Source organism: Pristiophorus japonicus, chromosome 20 (genome assembly GCF_044704955.1).
Source record: "Pristiophorus japonicus isolate sPriJap1 chromosome 20, sPriJap1.hap1, whole genome shotgun sequence".
Lineage (NCBI taxonomy): Eukaryota > Metazoa > Chordata > Chondrichthyes > Pristiophoridae > Pristiophorus > Pristiophorus japonicus.
In genome coordinates this window covers 8,175,532-8,192,696 of record NC_091996.1, presented here as the reverse complement: position 1 = coordinate 8,192,696, position 17,165 = coordinate 8,175,532, and the positions used below count along the sequence as shown (strand labels likewise).

The 17,165-nt window shown below is 45.1% G+C and overlaps 1 protein-coding gene across 1 annotated transcript in view; it reads left to right on the top strand.

Moving 5' to 3' along the window:
• The window catches only part of col27a1b (collagen, type XXVII, alpha 1b), a 740,056-nt gene that overhangs the window by 463,114 nt on the left and 259,777 nt on the right, over positions 1-17,165 (top strand). The window contains exons 25-26 of the mRNA XM_070863596.1: positions 1,491-1,544; positions 6,523-6,576. Of these exons, the coding sequence (XP_070719697.1) occupies positions 1,491-1,544; positions 6,523-6,576 (108 nt within the window). The remainder of the gene's footprint in view (positions 1-1,490; positions 1,545-6,522; positions 6,577-17,165) is intronic.

The following is a 17,165-nucleotide window of genomic DNA, read 5'->3' as shown; positions in this document are numbered from 1 at the left end:
GGAATGATTCTTCTGTGCGTTTTCGCTCTAATGCGCCAGTAACATTCTCCGAAACCACACCGCCCTCATTTCTCAGGTCATTAAGTTCAAGGAATGCAGGAACTGTCAGTCCCTGGTTCTAAAATAACCTTCAGTTAAATGAGGATTAATTTATTTCTGACTGCAGCTGTTAATGATGTGTGAATAGCAAGCTGACTTCCAAAGCAAACCTGTAGTTTCTTTTTTAGAACTATTACTTCCACCTCGGGTGATAACCAGAGCAGTGTTTGGAAGGAGCACGGAAATAGCTGTCCTCGCTACCCTTGTCATCACACAAGAGCTTAATAATTGTGGCCAAGTCTTTGGTCTGTTGATTTTTGATGATGCCCCATGAGAATTTAGCATCTGGCTGCCCATAATCATAGAATCATAGATAAATTATGACACAGAAGGAGGCCATTCAGCCCATCATGTCTGTGCTGGTCAAAAAAGAGCTATCCAGCCTGATCCCACTTTCCAGTACTAGGTCCGTAGCCCTGCAGGTTACGGCACTTCAAGTGCACATCCAAGTACTTTGTAAATGCGGTGAGGGTTTCTGCCACTACTACCCTTTCAGACAGTGAGTTCCAGACCCCCACCACCCTCTGGATGAAAAAAATTCTCCTCAACTCCCCTCTAATCCTTCCACCAACTACTTTAAATCTATGCTCCCTGGTTATTGACCCCTCTGCTAAGAGAAATAAGTCCTTCCTATCCACTCTACCCAGACCCCTCATAATTTTATACACCTCAATTAAATCTCCCCTCAGCCTCTGTTCCAAAGAAAACAACCCCAGCCTATCTAATCTTTCATAGCGAAAATTCTCCAGTCCATGCAATATCCTCGTAAATCTCCTCTCTACCCTCTCTCGTGCAATCACATAATCTTGCGACCACGGAAAGATTTTTGTTTTTTATCTTTACAATCCATTTATGCAGGGATAAGAACACTAGACAACTTATGACTGTTGACCTCCTGCCACTGTGGAGTTGAATCCAAGAATCTCACAGCCTGCGATGACACGACAGGGGCAGTTTTAACCTAACCTGCCTATCGGAAAAACCGACAGGATCGGGCACGGCACTGGTTTTTCCATCCGCCCGATTTTAGTCTCCTTTGAAGTCGCTTTTCCAAGGCACAAGCTTTTGGTTTTCTGTACTCTCTGCTTTTGTTGATGCATGGCCAGCTTTCGGGTAAAGCGGGTGGCAACCTCTGCCCCAGTGTGACCCTGTACCCCTCCCACTGAGCAATCTGTGAACCTGCAAATACATCAGACCCATGGCAAGAGAAAGACCAAACGACCGTTAGAAACTGTTTCAGCTGCATGTCTTTTAAGCACAATTCGTACAATCATTGCTGTGACCGAATCGCAAGCCAGAGTGGTCGGATGTTGGAACACTGAATACGCTACAATCATTTATTATTATTTCTCAATTGCAACAACCTTTCTGTTTTTGTATTCCTATACCAGGGGGAGCCGGGATTCATCGGACACATCGGAGAAATTGGGAAAGTTGGGGAAAAGGTACGTTAATTTTACAGCCACCAATTTGTGTTCAAAGTGAGTTATTGGAATCTAATAAGCATTTAAATTATACGTGGATGTTAATGACTGCTGGAACAACAACAACTTGTATTTATATAGCACCTTTAACATAGTAAGATGTCCCAAGACGCTTCACAGGAGTGTTATGAGACAAACACTTTGACACTGAGCTACATAAGGAGAAATTAGGGCAGATAACCAAAGCTTGGTCGAAGAGGTAGGTTTTAAGAAAGAAAGAGAGGCAGAGAGGTTTAGGGAGGGAATTCCAGAGCTTAGGGCCTAAGCGGCTGAAGGCATGGCCACCGATGGTTGAGTGATTATAATCAGGAATGTTCAAGAAGACACAATTAGAGGAGTGCAGTTATCTTGCGGGGGTTGTGCGGCTGGAGGAGATTACAGAGATAGGGGGGAGGGGCGATGTCATAGAGGGATTTGAAAACAGGGATGAGAATTTTGAAATCAAGGCGTTGCTTAACCGGGAGCCAATTTAGGTCGGCGAGCACAGAGGTGATGGGTAAGCAGGACTTGACGCGAGTTAGGACACGGGCTGCCAAGTTTTGGAAGACCTCAAGTTTCCGTAGGATAGAACGTGGGAGGCCAGCCAGGAGTGCATTGGAATAGTCAAGTCCAGAGGTAACAAAGGCACGGATGAGGGTTTCAGCAGCGGATGAGCTGAGGCAGGGGCAGAGACACGTGATGTTAACAGAAGTGACGTGAACACAATGCAGTCTAGCCTGGTGACAGATCTGAGTCCCACAGTGTAATGTCAGTAGAGTAGCCTGCTTTACAAGCAGGACAGTTCCAAGTCTGTCTACCTGGTAAAATTGGAATGTTCAATTTTTCCAACAACTCGTGGAAGCCAATCATTTCGCTCTCAAATCTAAGATGGCTCAAGCACACCTCAAGGCAACTGACCACAGGATGATTTGGTAAAAGTTTTGGTGACACCTGCTGAGTGAGGAGAGCTGTATTGGGAGAAAGGGGGAGGGAGGTTCATGCTTAGAAATAGGTTTATTTCTTGTACTGCATTTGATCCATGTTCTACTATTGAAATAACAGGGATTGACAGAAGTAATCCAGACACGTTAATGTTAAGCTGTAGCTTAATCCAAAATGGTTAGAAACAGGTACAGTGTTCACCAAGTGAGGAAGCAAAAGGAATCCCAATGTACAGGCACATTTTCAAAGTTGTATTTTACATAGTATTTACAGCACAGAAACAGGCCATTCGGCCCAACTGGTCTGTGCTGGTGTTTATACTCCATACAAGCCTCCTCCCACCCTTTTTCATCTCACCCCATTAACCTATCCTTCTATTCCTTCCTCTCTCGTGTGTTTATCTGGCTCCCATGTTTGGCAAAACAAGTTGCTTCGAATCTCCCTAAAATGTTTATCTGGGAATCTTGAGCTCTTGTTAGGGTGTCACTCCTGCCTCTGTGTCAGGAGGTTGTGCGTTCAAGTCCCAGTGATTTGAGCACAAAAATCTAGGCTGACACTCCAGTGCAGTGCTGAGGGAGTGCTCACTGTTGGAGGTGCTTACTAGCAAGGCAGTATGTATAATGTATTTGCTTCATGGGCTCTTTGCTTAAGAATTTATAGCAATACATTACTATTAAGAACGAGTTGGTTTATTAGCAAAGGATTAACCATCACACTGCACATTACCAGTTCATCCACCAGGTTCACAACCACCTGCCTCATCGTGGATCCCCCGAACCCAACTGGCTGAGGTTTTATTGAATCTTGTGAACATCACGTGATTGGCTAAGCCACTCACAACTCAACAGACCTGTGAGCATACTTACAGTATGTATTACAGTATACATGATGATCCTTAGTTCCCCAGAAAGAAAGACAGGATTTGGATTTATATAGCGCCTTTCACGACCATCAGACATTTCAAAATGCATTACAACCAATGAAGTTCTTTTGGACTGTAGTCACTGTTGTAATGTAGGAAACGCGGCAGCCAATTTGTGCACAGCAAGCTCCCACAAACAGCAAAGTGATAATGACCAGATATACTGGGGTTTTTTGTTATTTTGATTGAGGGATAAATAATGGCCAAAAAAACAGGGATTATCCGCTGCTCTTCTTTGAAATAGTGCTGTAGGATCTTTTATGTCCCCTTGAGAGAGCAGACGGGACCTCGGTTTAACGTCTTATCTGAAAGACGGCACCTCCAACAGTGCAGCGCTCCCTCAGCACTGCACTGGAGTGTCAGCCTAGATTTTTGTGCTCAAGTCCCTGGAGTGGGAACTTGAACCCACTTGAACTCAGAAGCGAGAGAGTGCTACCCACTGAGCCACAGCTGATACTGAGATATTTTCATCAGCCATGCATTGGACTGGAGTCACCTGTAGGCCAGACCAGGTGGGAGTGGTAGGCGCCCTTCCCTAAAGGACATCAATGAACCAGCACCTTTCCTGGTCAATGTTTCTGCTGCCAGGCAACAAATTACCAGATTTATTGATTCCAATTTTGCAAATTTGCTGCAGCGGGGTTTGAACTACGGTTCCCTGCACAAGTGACCGAGCAACCCCACTGTCCAGCTCCTGTTTAGTCCCTGCTGAAGTGGAGCTGAAGGGGAAATGGTGCTGCATGTTTACAAGAAGGATAGCTCTGTTTGCCCCACCAAGGCATCGTCTCCCCTGGCCCCGCCCCCTCCCGTTCAGCATTTCCTTCAAACTGCTACTGAGGATTGCAACTGTGAACTCAGAATCCCACCACTCTAACACCGTGCTTTGGTTCCCCAATGCCATGTGGCACCATTCCTGGTTTCCGACTTCTCTCTGGCGCTTGCTATCTATTTTCTCGCCAGAGCCGGGCATTATTTATGTTGCATTTATCTGAAACAGGCAGAAATGGGGGTATCTAGAACTAGGGGGCATCATTGCAGAATAAGGGGGTCACCCATTTAAGACGTAAATGAGGAGGAATTTCTTCTCTCAGTGGCTCGTGAATCTGTGGAATTCTCTACCCCAGAGAGCTGTGAAGGCCGAGTCATTGAATATATTCAAGGTTGAGATAGACAGATTCTTGAACTAGAGGGGAGTCAAGGGTTATGGAGAACGGGCAGGGAAATGGAGTTGAGGCCAGGATCAGATCAGCCATGATCTTATTAAATGGCGGAGCAGGCTCGAGGGGACAAATGTCCTACTCCTGCTCCTATTTCTTATGTTCTTATGTAAGTGTTATCTCAAATCCAAACTGATCAAATTGTCTGGGTATAATTGAACTCAGAAACAACTTTTCAGCTTGTTCTAATTAAAATCTTCACAAAACAGTAGTGGTAAAACACTTGTGACTCAAGTTGTGGTGAAATTGTTGCAAAATGTTAATCTTGTATGTTCCTCTGAGGACATCATACTGGAATGGTACCCAGTTATTGCTGGCTTACACAGGAACAGGAGGAGCCCATTCAGCCCCTCGAGCCTGCTCCGTCATTCAATGAGATTATGACTGATCTACGACCTAACTCCATATACCTGCCTTTGGCCCATATGCCTTAATACCATTGGTTAACAAAGTGCTATCAATCTCTGATTTAAAATTAATTATTGACCTAGCATCAATTTCCATTTGTGGATGACAGTTCCAAACTTCTACCGCCCTTCGTGTTTCCTAATTTCGCCCCTGAAAGGTCTGGCTCTAATTTTTAGACTATGCCCTCTAGTCCTAGATTCCCCAACCAGCGGAAATACTTTTTCTCTATCTCTCCTACCCTAATATCCTGAATACTTCGATCAGATCACCCCTTAACCGTCTAAATTCAAGGGAATACAACCCTAATTTGTGTACACTCTCCTCCTATCTTAATATTTGAAGTCCGGGTATCATTCTGGTAAACCTACGCTGCACTCCCTCCAGGACCAATATATCCTTCCTAAGATGTGGTGCCCAGAACTGCTCACAGTATTCCAGGTGTGATCACATTTAGAGTCACTCTATTGCCTATCAAACTGACAACAATATTCCATTGCATGCAAGGATTAAAAAAATCCACACCAGAACCTCTGGTCAATTTCTTGTTTTCCTTATTTCTCATTTCCTTGGCGCCTGCAAGAACTCTTCCTGACAATGACCCAATAACGCAAAGAAAAAGAGGTATTGAAATTTAGGAAAACTCTACAAATGGAGGTTTTATCATGGATGCCTGCTGACTTCTTGCACTGCAGTATAAGAGCAATACAAATTGAAAAAGCTATTTTTATACAGATAGATAATGAATCAGCTTGTTTGATTCTCACACAGATTTATAAGCAGATATGCTTGCCTTAGAGTGAGTGCAGCAAAGGTTCACCAGACTGATTCCTGAGAGGGGGGTGGAATGAGGAGAGATTGAGTAGACTAGGCCTAAATTCTCTAGCATTTAGAAGAATGAGAGATGATTTCATTGAACCTACAAAATTCTTACAGGGCTTGACTGGGTAGATGCAGGGAAGATGTTTCCTCTGACTGAGGAGTCTAGAACCAGGGGCCATAGTCTCAGAATAAGAGGTTGGCCATTTAGGACTGAGATGAGAAATTTTTTCACTCAAAGCATTGTGAATCTTTGGAATTCTCTACCCCAGAGGGCTATGGAGTCTTAGTCGATTAGTATATTCAAGACCGAGATCAATAGATTTTTGGATACTAAGGGAATCAAGGGATAGTGCGATAAAGTGGATTTGAGGTCGAAGATCAACCATGATCTTATTGAATGGCGGAGCAGGCACAAGGAGCCGAATGGCCAATTCCTGCTCGTATTTATTATGGTCTTATGTTGAGCTGTTTACACAATGAGGTGCTGCTGTGCATTTAAGCGAATGGAAAGCCACAGTTACAATGCATCAGTGATGACGCACACTAAACCTCAATCTCTTGTCCCAGCTTATAAGTGTACTTAATGTTAGAGCAGATGTGAGGCGTGTATTCTGGAATTCCAACTAAATACCGCCTTCTCTTGTTTCTGCAGGGTGACCGTGGTGAAACGGGACCTCCAGGGCCTCCTGGAGTTAAAGGAGCGATGGTAAGGAGTAAGTCTGTTCCCTCTCTTTCTCTCCCCTCCCCCTCTCCCTCGCTCTCTCTCTCCCCTTCCCCTCACTCTCTCCCCACACTTTCTTTCTCTCTCCCTCCCCTCCCCCTCTTTCCCTCCCTCTTCCCCCTCTTCCCTTGCTCTCTCTTCCCCCCCCTCCCCTCTCTCTCCTCTCCCTCCCCGTTTCCTTCCCTCTCTTTCCACTCACTCCCTTCTCTCCCTGCAACCCCCCCCACCCCCCCCCCCCACCCCAACCTGTCTCTCTCTCCTGCTCTCATTCTGAAATGCATTTTCCTATCCTAACTTGTGCGATCAGTGTTTTCAGATTCTCCGTGTGCAGTTATGCGATAAGCTTTTGCACAATGATAAATGATCAGCATCACGGTTATTGTACATATGTCTATTAGCATATATACACTCCTATGAATACACATTCTGAAATGCAGAGAACATGCATCTTTTAATAAAAAGGCTTTAGAGTAGGCCTGATAGTGTCCGGTGGTCATATATTTGTTACTTTTAAGGTCAATGCACAGTCATAAAAGAACTGTTTTTTGAACAATGTACCTTATTGGACCTGAGTGTTTACGTAGCTCTATTGTTATTCCTTAGAGAGGTAGAACATTGTGAGGGGTGTCTATGCAATTGGGAACAGAGCTACGGAACGACCTGGATTAGAAATTGGACAGCCTACCTAAATCACAATTGCGCGTGCAGCTAGCTTGACTTCATAATCAAACCTGACTCCTGAAGACATTCCAGCTATGATTAGTGCAGCTTTCTCCCCTGCTGCTGTTTTATGGAACGTTCCATTCTGCCAGAGTTCTGGCTGCCGATCACTGTGTAAGCAAAGAGACATCTGGGCTTGGCTGTGTTGCTGCGACAGTCCAATAACCTGTCAATACTTGCTGCCTAGGCCCACCCGTGAAGAATGGCCACTTAGAATCATAGCACAGAAAGCGTCCATTTGGCTCATCGGCCTGTGCCGGCTCTTTGAAGGAGCTGACCAATTTAAAACAACAACTTGTATTTATATAGCGCTTTTAACATAGTGAAATGTCCCAAGGCACTTCACAGGAGTGTTCTGAGATCATTTTAAAAATAATAATTTTGACACCGAGCCGCATAAGTAGAAATTAGCACGGGAAAGAGGTAGGTTTTAAGGAACATCTTGAAGGAGGAAAGAGAGGTAGAGAGACGGAGAGGTTTAGGGAGGAAGTTCCAGAACTTGGGGCCCGGGCAACAGTTGAACGATTATAATCAGGGATGCTCAAGAAGGCAGAATTAGAGGAGCGCAGACATCTCAGGGGGTTGTGGGACTGGAAGAGATTACAGAGATAGGGAGGGAAAAACGGCACCTCTGACAGTGCAGCGCTCCCTCAGCATTGCACTGGAGTGTCAGCCTAGATTTATGTGCTCAAACCCAGAACCTTCTGACTCAGAGGCGAGTGTGCTACCCACTGAGCTACAGCTGACACTGAAGATTGATGAAGGTAGTGTGGTTGAACTTTCAAAAGGCGTTTGACAATGTACCACATAATAGACATTAGCAAAATTAAAGTTCATGGCATTAAAGGGACAGTGGCTGCATGGATACAAAATTTTGAAATCGAGGCATTATTTCACCGGAATCTAATGTCGGTCAGTGAGCACAAGGTTGATGGCTGAGTGGGACTTGGTGCAAGTTAGGACTTGGGCAGCCGAGATTACATAGGGTAGAATGTGGGAGGCCAGCCACATAACTAACGTTCCCTCTAATTTTCATTCTGTTCGTGGTCCCTTTAAATTTGCACAGCCGCCTGTGCTCGATATCTTTTCCAGCGGCAACAGCTGGTGATCGACCTGCGCGGGACCTCCCGATCGATGCGCGGCCGCGAACTAGCATACCATAGGGGGAATGTTGTCCATAACCGTGCAAATTATTCCCCTTCAAGGCAAATTAGCCCTCTTGGGTGAAGTACCTGTGGAATGGTACCTCGGACATGAGTCAGCATCTTCAGGAGAGAAAGGGCAAAACATTTATATAAAAAAATAAATATAAATCTTTTAATTTGATATTAGTTTTTCATTCAATACTGTAATTTTGTAAATACTGTCACTGCTATTGGTTGAAGTGTGTCTGGGAGCCTTCCAGCAACAAGGTATTTCAGTAACAATGGACTATGTAACAGCCACACTAATTAAAACATTTCAGTAATATTCCAATATGAGAAAGACATTATTTTATTTACCCACTATTCACCCTCTGATGTCGACGTGGGGAAACTTATAATCCGGGACAAAATTAATCGGCATATAGAAAAGTATGGGCTAATAAATGAAAGCTAGCACGGATTTGTTTAAGACAAACCATGTTTGGCAAACTTGATCAAGTTCTGTGATGAATTAAAGAAAGAAGAAAGAAAAGCTTACATTTATATAGCGCCTTTCACGACCACCAGACGTCTCAAAGCACTTTACAGCCAATGAAGTACTTTTGGAGTGTAGTCACTGTTGTAATGTGGGAAACGCGGCAGCCAATATGCGCACAGCAAGCTCCCACACACAGCAATGTGATAATGACCAGATAATTTATTTTTTTGTTATGTTGATTAAGAGATAAATATTGGCCAGGACACCGGGGATAATTTCCCTGCTCTTCTTCGAAATAGTGCTTTTATGTCCACCTGAGAAAAAATAGTAAGGAAAGGGAAGATAGATTATGGGCTCAATTTTCCCCAAAGCTTTCTTTTGGCGTACTTGAAGAGTTGTGCCCGTTTTTTGGGGTCCAAGTTTCCTCTTTTGATTTCTTCATTTTGGCGCAGCCTAGCCTGTCCTTTTGTTTTGGGGGTGAAGCCTTGATCTGCGTCAAAAAGATCGGGTTGCCACGGTAACCAGAAACACAATGCGGGCTGAGGCTGGAAAGGGAAATATACAGCTAGGTTGCAACCTGCACAACACATTAAAATACATTGTAGCAATTCCACAAGCACAGATACATTGTAGCAATTCCACAAGCACAAATACATTGTAGCAACTTACCTCCATTAAATTATTAAAGTCCCCCCCCCCACCGATGCCAGTGCCGATCCCTACTCCTATCCCAGGCCCAGTGCCCTCCCGGTCCGCTCCCTCGCACCTAGCCCTGGCCGAGTGGCCTCCTCCCTCCTGGTCCCGCACCTAGCCCTGGCCGAGTGGCCTCCCCCCTCCCAGTTCCATACCTAGCCCTGACCGAGTGGCCTCCACCCTCCAGTCCTGCACCTAGCCCTGGCCGAGTGGCCTCCTCCCTCCTGGTCCCGCACCTAGCCCTGGCCGAGTGGCCTCCACCCTCCTGGTCCCGCACCTAGCCCTATCCGAGTGGCCTCCACTCTCCTGGTCCCGCACCTAGCCCTAGCCGAGTGGCCTCCACCCTCCAGTCCTGCACCTAACTCTGGTCAAATGGCCTCCCGGTCGGCTCCCCGCACCTATCCCAGGCCAAATGGCCTCCCGGTCTGCTCCCTCCGAATAAGGGGCCGCCCATTTAAAGCTGAGTTGAGGAGGAATTTCTTCTTTCACAGAGGTAAATCTTTGGAATTCTCTGCCCCATAGATCTATGGAGGCTGGGTCATTGAATATATTTATGGCAGAGATAGTCAGATTTTTAAGCAATAAGGGAATAAAGGGTTATGAGAAGTGCAGCTGAATCCATGATCAGATCAACCATGATCTTATTAAATGGTGGAGCAGGCTCGAGGGGCCAAATGGCCTACTCCTGTGCTATTTCTTAGGTTCTTATGAGAGATCAGATGGGGCCTCGGCTTAACGTCTCATCCGAAAGATGGTACTTCTGACAGTGCAGCACTCCCTTAGCACTACACTGGAGTGTCAACCTAGATTTATGTGCTCAAGTCCCTGGAGTGGGACTTAAATCCACAACCCTCTGACTTCGAGGCGAGTGTGCTACCTACTGAGCCACACTCTGAGCCATACAGGAGGGCGGGTATTACTACAGCCTTGTAGACCATGAGCTTGGTGACAGTTTTGAGGGACTGATCTTCAAACACTCTTTTCCTCAGGCGGCCGAAGGCTGCACTGGCGCACTGGAGGCGGTGTTGGATCTCATCATCAATGCCTGCTCTTGTTAGAAACATAGAAACATAGAAAATAGGTGCAGGAGTAGGCCATTCGGCCCATCGAGCCTGCACCGCCATTCAATGAGTTCATGGCTGAACATGCAACTTCAGTACCCCATTCCTGCTTTCTCGCCATACCCCTTGATCCCCCTAGTAGTAAGGACTACATCTAACTCCTTTTTGAATATATTTAGTGAATTGGCCTCAACAACTTCCTGTGGTAGAGAATTCCACAGGTTCACCACTCTCTGAGAAGTTTCTCCTCATCTCGGTCCTAAATGGCTTACCCCTTATCCTTAGACTGTGACCCCTGGTTCTGGACATCAACTGGTTCTCCCTTGTCCACTCTACTGGAAACATCCTCAAAAAATTCCAGAAGATTTGTCAAGCATGATTTCCCTTTCACAAATCCATGCTGACTTGGACCTATCATGTCACCTCTTTCCAAATGCGCTGCTATGACATCCTTAATAATTGATTCCATCATTTTACCCACTACCGATGTCAGGCTGACCGGTCTATAACTCCCTGTTTTCTCTTTCCCTCCTTTTTTAAAAAGTGGGGTTACATTGGCTACCCTCCACTCCATAGGAACTGATCCAGAGTCTATGGAATGTTGGAAAATGACTGTCAATGCATCCGCTATTTCCAAGGCCACCTCCTTATGTACTCTGGGATGCAGTCCATCAGGCCCTGGGGATTTATCGGCCTTCAATCCCATCAATTTCCTTGTTGATAGGAGACTCCCGAGATAGGGGAAGTGGTCCACGTTGTCCAGGGGCACACCGTGGATCTTGATGTTTGGAGGGCAGTGCTGTGCGGCGAGGACAGGCTGGTGGAGGACCTTTGTCTTACTAATGTTTAGTGTAAGGCCTATGCTTTCATGCACCTCGGTAAATACGTCGACTATGACCTGGAGTTCAGCCTCTGTGTGTGCACAGACGCAGGCGTCGTCTGCATACTGTAGCTCGATGACAGAGGTTGGAGTGGTCTTGGACTTGGCCTGGAGACGGCGAAGGTTGAACAGCTTCCCACTGGTTCTGTAATTTAGCTCCACTCCAGCGGGGAGCTTATCAACTGTGAGGTGGAGCATAGCAGCGAGGAAGATTGAGAAGAGGATTGGGGCGATGACTCAGCTCTGCTTGACCCCGGTCCGGACATGAATTGGGTCTGTGATGGATCCGTTGGTAAGGATCACGGCCTGCATGGCGTCGTGGAGCAGGCGGAGTATGGTGACGTACTTTTGGGGGCATCTGAAATGGAGGAGGACGCTCCATAGACCCTCGCAGTTGACAGCATCAAAGGCCTTTGTAAGGTCGAAAAAGGCCATGTATAAAGGCTGGCGCTGTTCCATGCATTTTTCCTGCAGCCGATGCGCTGCAAAGATCATGTCCCAAATGGCATTTGACAAGGTATCACATAATTGATGTTAGCAAAATTAAAACTCATGGCATTAAAGGGACAGCGGCTGCATGGATACAAAATTGGCTAAATGACACAAAGCAGAGAGTAGTGAATGGTTGTTTCTAAGACTGGAGGGAAGTATGCAGTGCTGTTCCCCAGGGGGGGTGGTATTAGGACCATTGCTCTTTTTTATATATATTAATAACCTGGACTTGGGTATACATGGCATAATTTCAAAGTTTGCAGATGATACAAAACTTGGAAATGTAGTAAACAATGAGGAGGATAGTGATAGTCTTCAGAAGGACATAAACAGACTGGTTAAATGGGCAGACACATGGCAGGTGAAATTTCACGCAGAAGTGTGAAGTGATATATTTTGATAGGAAGAATAAGGAGAGGCAATAGGAACTAAATGGTACAATTTTAAAGGGGGTGTAGGAACAGAGACATCTGGGGGTGTATATACACACATTTTTGAAGGTGGCAGGAGAAGTTGAGAAGGCTGCTTAAAAAAAGCCTAGGGGATCCTTGGCTTTATTAATAGAGGAATAGAGTACAAAAGCCAGGAAGTTATGTTAAACCTTTATAAAACACTGGTTAGGCCTCAGCTGGAATATTGTGTTCCAGTTCTGGGCACCAGATTTTAAGAAGGATTGGAGAGAGGGCAGAGGAGATTTACGAGAATGGTTCCTGGGACGAGGGACTTCAGTGATATGAATAGACTGGAGAAGCTGGGGTTGTTCTCCTTGGAGCAGAGAAGGTTAAGAGGAGATTTGATAAATATGTTCAAAATCATGAATGGTTTTGAGAGAGTAAATAAGGAGAAACTGTTTCCAATGACAGAAGGGTCAGTAACCAGAGGACACAGATTTATGGTGATTGACAAAAGAACCAGAGATGACATGAGGGGAAATGTTTTTTTTAGCAGCGAGTTGTTGTGATCTGGATTCCACTGCCTGACAGGGTGGTGGAAGCAGATTCAATAATAACCTTCAAAAGGGAATTGGATAAATACTTGAAGTGAAAAGATTGACAGGGCTATGGGGAAGGAGCAGGGAACTGGGATTAATTGGATCGCTCTACTGAAGAGTCGGCATAGGTACAATGGGCCGAATGGCCTCCTCCTCCTCTGTTGTATCATTCCGTGATTCTATTGCAGTAACGTTAACATAGAAACATAGAAAATAGGTGCAGGAGTAGGCCATTCGGCCCTTCGAGCCTGCACCACCATTCAATAAGATCATGGCTGATCATTCACCTCAGTACCCCTTTCCTGCTTTCTCTCCATACCCCGTGATCCCTTTAGCCGTAAGGGCCATATCTAACTCCCTCTTGAATATATCCAATGAACTGGAATCAACAACTCTCTGCGGCAGGGAATTCCACAGGTTAACTCTCTGAGTGAAGAAGTTTCTCCTCATCTCGGTCCTAAATGGCTTACCCCTTATCCTTAGACTATGTCCCCTGGTTCTGGACTTCCCCAACATTGGGAACATTCTTTCTGCATCTAACCTGTCCAGTCCCGTCAGAATTTTATACGTTTCTATGAGATCCCCTCTCATCCTTCTAAACTGAATACAGGCCCAGTCGATCCAGTCTTTCCTCATATGTCAGTCCTGCCATCCCAGGAATCAGTCTGGTGAACCTTCGCTGTACTCCCTCAATAGCAAGAACATCCTTCCTCAGATTAGGAGACCAAAACTGAACCTAATTTTCCTGATGAGGCCTTACTAAGGCCCTGTACAACTGCAGTAAGACCTCTCTGCTCCAATATTCAAATCTCCTAGCTATGAAAGCCAACATACCATTTGCCTTCTTCACTGCCTGCTGTACCTGCATGCCCACTTTCAATGGCTGATGTACTATGACACCCAGGTCTTGTTGCATCTCCCCTTTTCCTAATCTGCCGCCATTCAGATAATATTCTGCCTTCGTGTTTTTTTCCCATCAAAGTGGATAACCTCACATTTATCCACATTATACTCATCTGCCACGCGTTTGCCCACTCACCTAACCTGCCCAAGTCACCCTGCCAGGGTAACAATAGCAACAGAAAATGCAAGAAGTACACACCAGGTCCATCAGCATTTGAAAAGATAAAGAACAGATTAATGTTTCAGGTCGATTCTCTGTGTTCCTACTGTTTCTGGAGCAATGTCATTCTGCCAACAGGAGGAGTGTTTCTCAAAGGCATACCAGTCCTGCAAGTTTTCTGTATCGGCTCCTTCACTGCATCGCAGTGATAAAATGCTCCATCTAGTGTCCAAACTGAATATAAATTATTATAAATATTACCCATTGAGGCCAGCCGTGTCTGAGCCACCTGGAGGCCGAGAGTCTCTGGTTGAAAGCCCAAATCTTTCTCACCAGGTCTAACCTAGCTCCTCCAGCATTGAAGTGATATTAAGCAATTAGATTGTAAAGTTTTGCAGCTTCATTACACTGTTGGGAAACAATTCGCTAGGTTAAATAAAACCATTCAGTGTCTCACTTCAGACTGGGCTTAATTCCAGAGAACCAGAGGACACAGATTTAAGGTGATTGGCAGAAGAACCAAAGGCGACACGAGGAGAAACTTTTTTACGCAGTGTGTGGTTAGGATCTGGAATGCACTGCCCGAAAGGGTGGGTGGCTTTCAAAAGGGAATTGGATAAGTACCTGAAGGAAAAAATTTGCAGGGCTACGGGGAAGGGGCAGAGGAGTGGGACTAGCTGAAGTGCTCTTGCAGAGAGCCGGCACGGGCTCGAAGGGCTGAATGGCCTCCTTCTGTGCTGTAACCATTCTATGATTCTAGGAATTCAGACCCATTGCTGTCTGAGAAAAGTCATTGCAATTGCATGATTGACTGTAATCTTACAATATAGTGGGTTTCAAACCAAAAAGAGGGTATGTGTTGCATTTATTTAAAAAAATGTTGAAACATCATTAATGATATCATTTAAAAAAATGCGACTTCCTGTTTTATAATGCACTGCAATTGATCAGGATATTTGCATTAAAGAACCAAACCTCCCCAAATGTTCCTTTTGGCCCGAGAGATGCTAATTTTGCATTTGCATGCAGCCTTGGAGTATTTTGGAGTGGCAGGATGTGGGCTTACACATGTGACTCTCCACACGGGAGCTGCAGTGGATGGAGGCCAGACACTTCCCCACAGGGGTGTCAGAGGGATAGTCCTGTTGGACCACTATCATTCACCCACCCTCCCACCAGCCGGTTAGAGGGGCATTGTACTATGTTAGCAGCTGTGAAACATGTATGTATGTATGAGTATAAGAGTAAAGACATTTTCCTATAATTATATAGAGCCCTGGTGAGACTGCACTTGGAGTATTGTGTACAGTTTTGGTCTTCTTACCTGAGGAAGAATATACTTGTCATAGACTGGTTCCTGGGATGGGGAGATTGTCCTATGAGGAGTGATTGAGTAGCCTGGGCTTATATTCTCTAGAGTTTAGAAGAATGAGAGGTGATCTCATTGAAACATACTAAATTCTGACACGGGTAGACAGGGTAGATGCAAGGAGGTTGTTTCCACTGGCTGAGGAGTCTAGAACCAGGGGTCACAGTCTCAGAATAAGGGGTCGGCTATTTAGGACTGAGATGAGGAGAAATTTCTTCACTCAGGGTGAATCTTTGGAATTCTCCACCCCAGAGGGCTGTGGAGGCTCAGTTGTTGAATATATTCAAGACGGAGATCGATAGATTTTTGGATATTAAAGGAATCAAGGGATATGGGGACAGTGCAGGAAAGTGGAGTTGAGGAGGAAGATCAGCCATGATCTTATTGAATGGCGGAGTAGGCTCGAGGGGCTGAATGACCTACTCCTGCTCCTAATTCTTATGTTATTATCTGTGCCACAGGAATAATGGGGGAAGCCAGAGAATAATATGTGTTATTTTTGCAAAATTAACATTTTGTCTTCTGGTAAGCAAAGGTTACAATCATATCATGTAGCTCACACGAGAATGGCTTGGTCGAACAGAAGGTTTAAACAGCCGAGTATAATACCACATACCAGAAAATGGATGAGTCCACTTCATACGTGGAATACGTACCACAGTTTGCGCTGGTGTATAGAATTCCTGTTTGTTCAGCAAGGTAACAGTTAACCTGCTGGTCATAGCATTTGTTTTCTTAATTGCATAGAGACCCTGCTTATCCAGCAGGAAGGGCTGAGATAACAAGAGTTTGGAAATAAAATTATTTCAGACTTAAGTATGCGACTGCCAAAGTTGGAGCTGTTTCAGCATAACCAACATCTCGAACTCAAAACTGATGAGGTGGGCATTATGGAAAATAAAAATCAGATCTGTCGCCAATAAAAAAAACCTTGAGGTTGTAATACTTGCTGAAGTCTTATAATTAACATTTGGTTAGTTCCGTATATCTACAGTTGAAATACAATCATGAGTGTGGTCACGTGCTCAATTGTGCTGTGGTAACGTTTGGCTTTGCACCCATGATTCACCTCCACTGCAGTTTCCTGATTTGGCTTCTGCTGTTTGAGGTACAAGTCAAGCGGTGGCCTGCGTGTCATCAGTGAAGAAGTGGGGTGGGGGAATGAATTGGTGAGATCCATGTCCGAATTTCCTCATGCACACGCACACCGTACACGCACACACCTCCTTCGAACAGTGATGGGAGGCCATTTATCCCACCACCCCAAGCACTTTTACCTAGCATGGGGAGACCAAAAGAGGGACTGAAATAACATTTAAAATAGGACTGTAAAAATGGAGAATTAAAAGAAAATTATGGTAATTTTTTGTTTTTTTACTTCCACTGAAAAACAAAAGTAAATGAGTGGGGAGAAGATACGTAGAAGTGAGAATTATCACGGCCCAGATTTAGCTGAAAACGACGCACACCTTTATTAATGCGCCAATCGCCCAGCAACTTGTGGCGAGGGAGTGATGCCCCGTGAATTGCCAATCGCCACAAGTTGCTGGCCATTAGCTTCACTAAAATTACATCTCTCGCTTAACCTCCCCGTGAGTTTGTTGAAGTTGCTGCATTGGCATATTAATTGCCCATAAAACGCGCCACAGAAGGTTAACTCTAGTAATTAACTTCATAAGTAC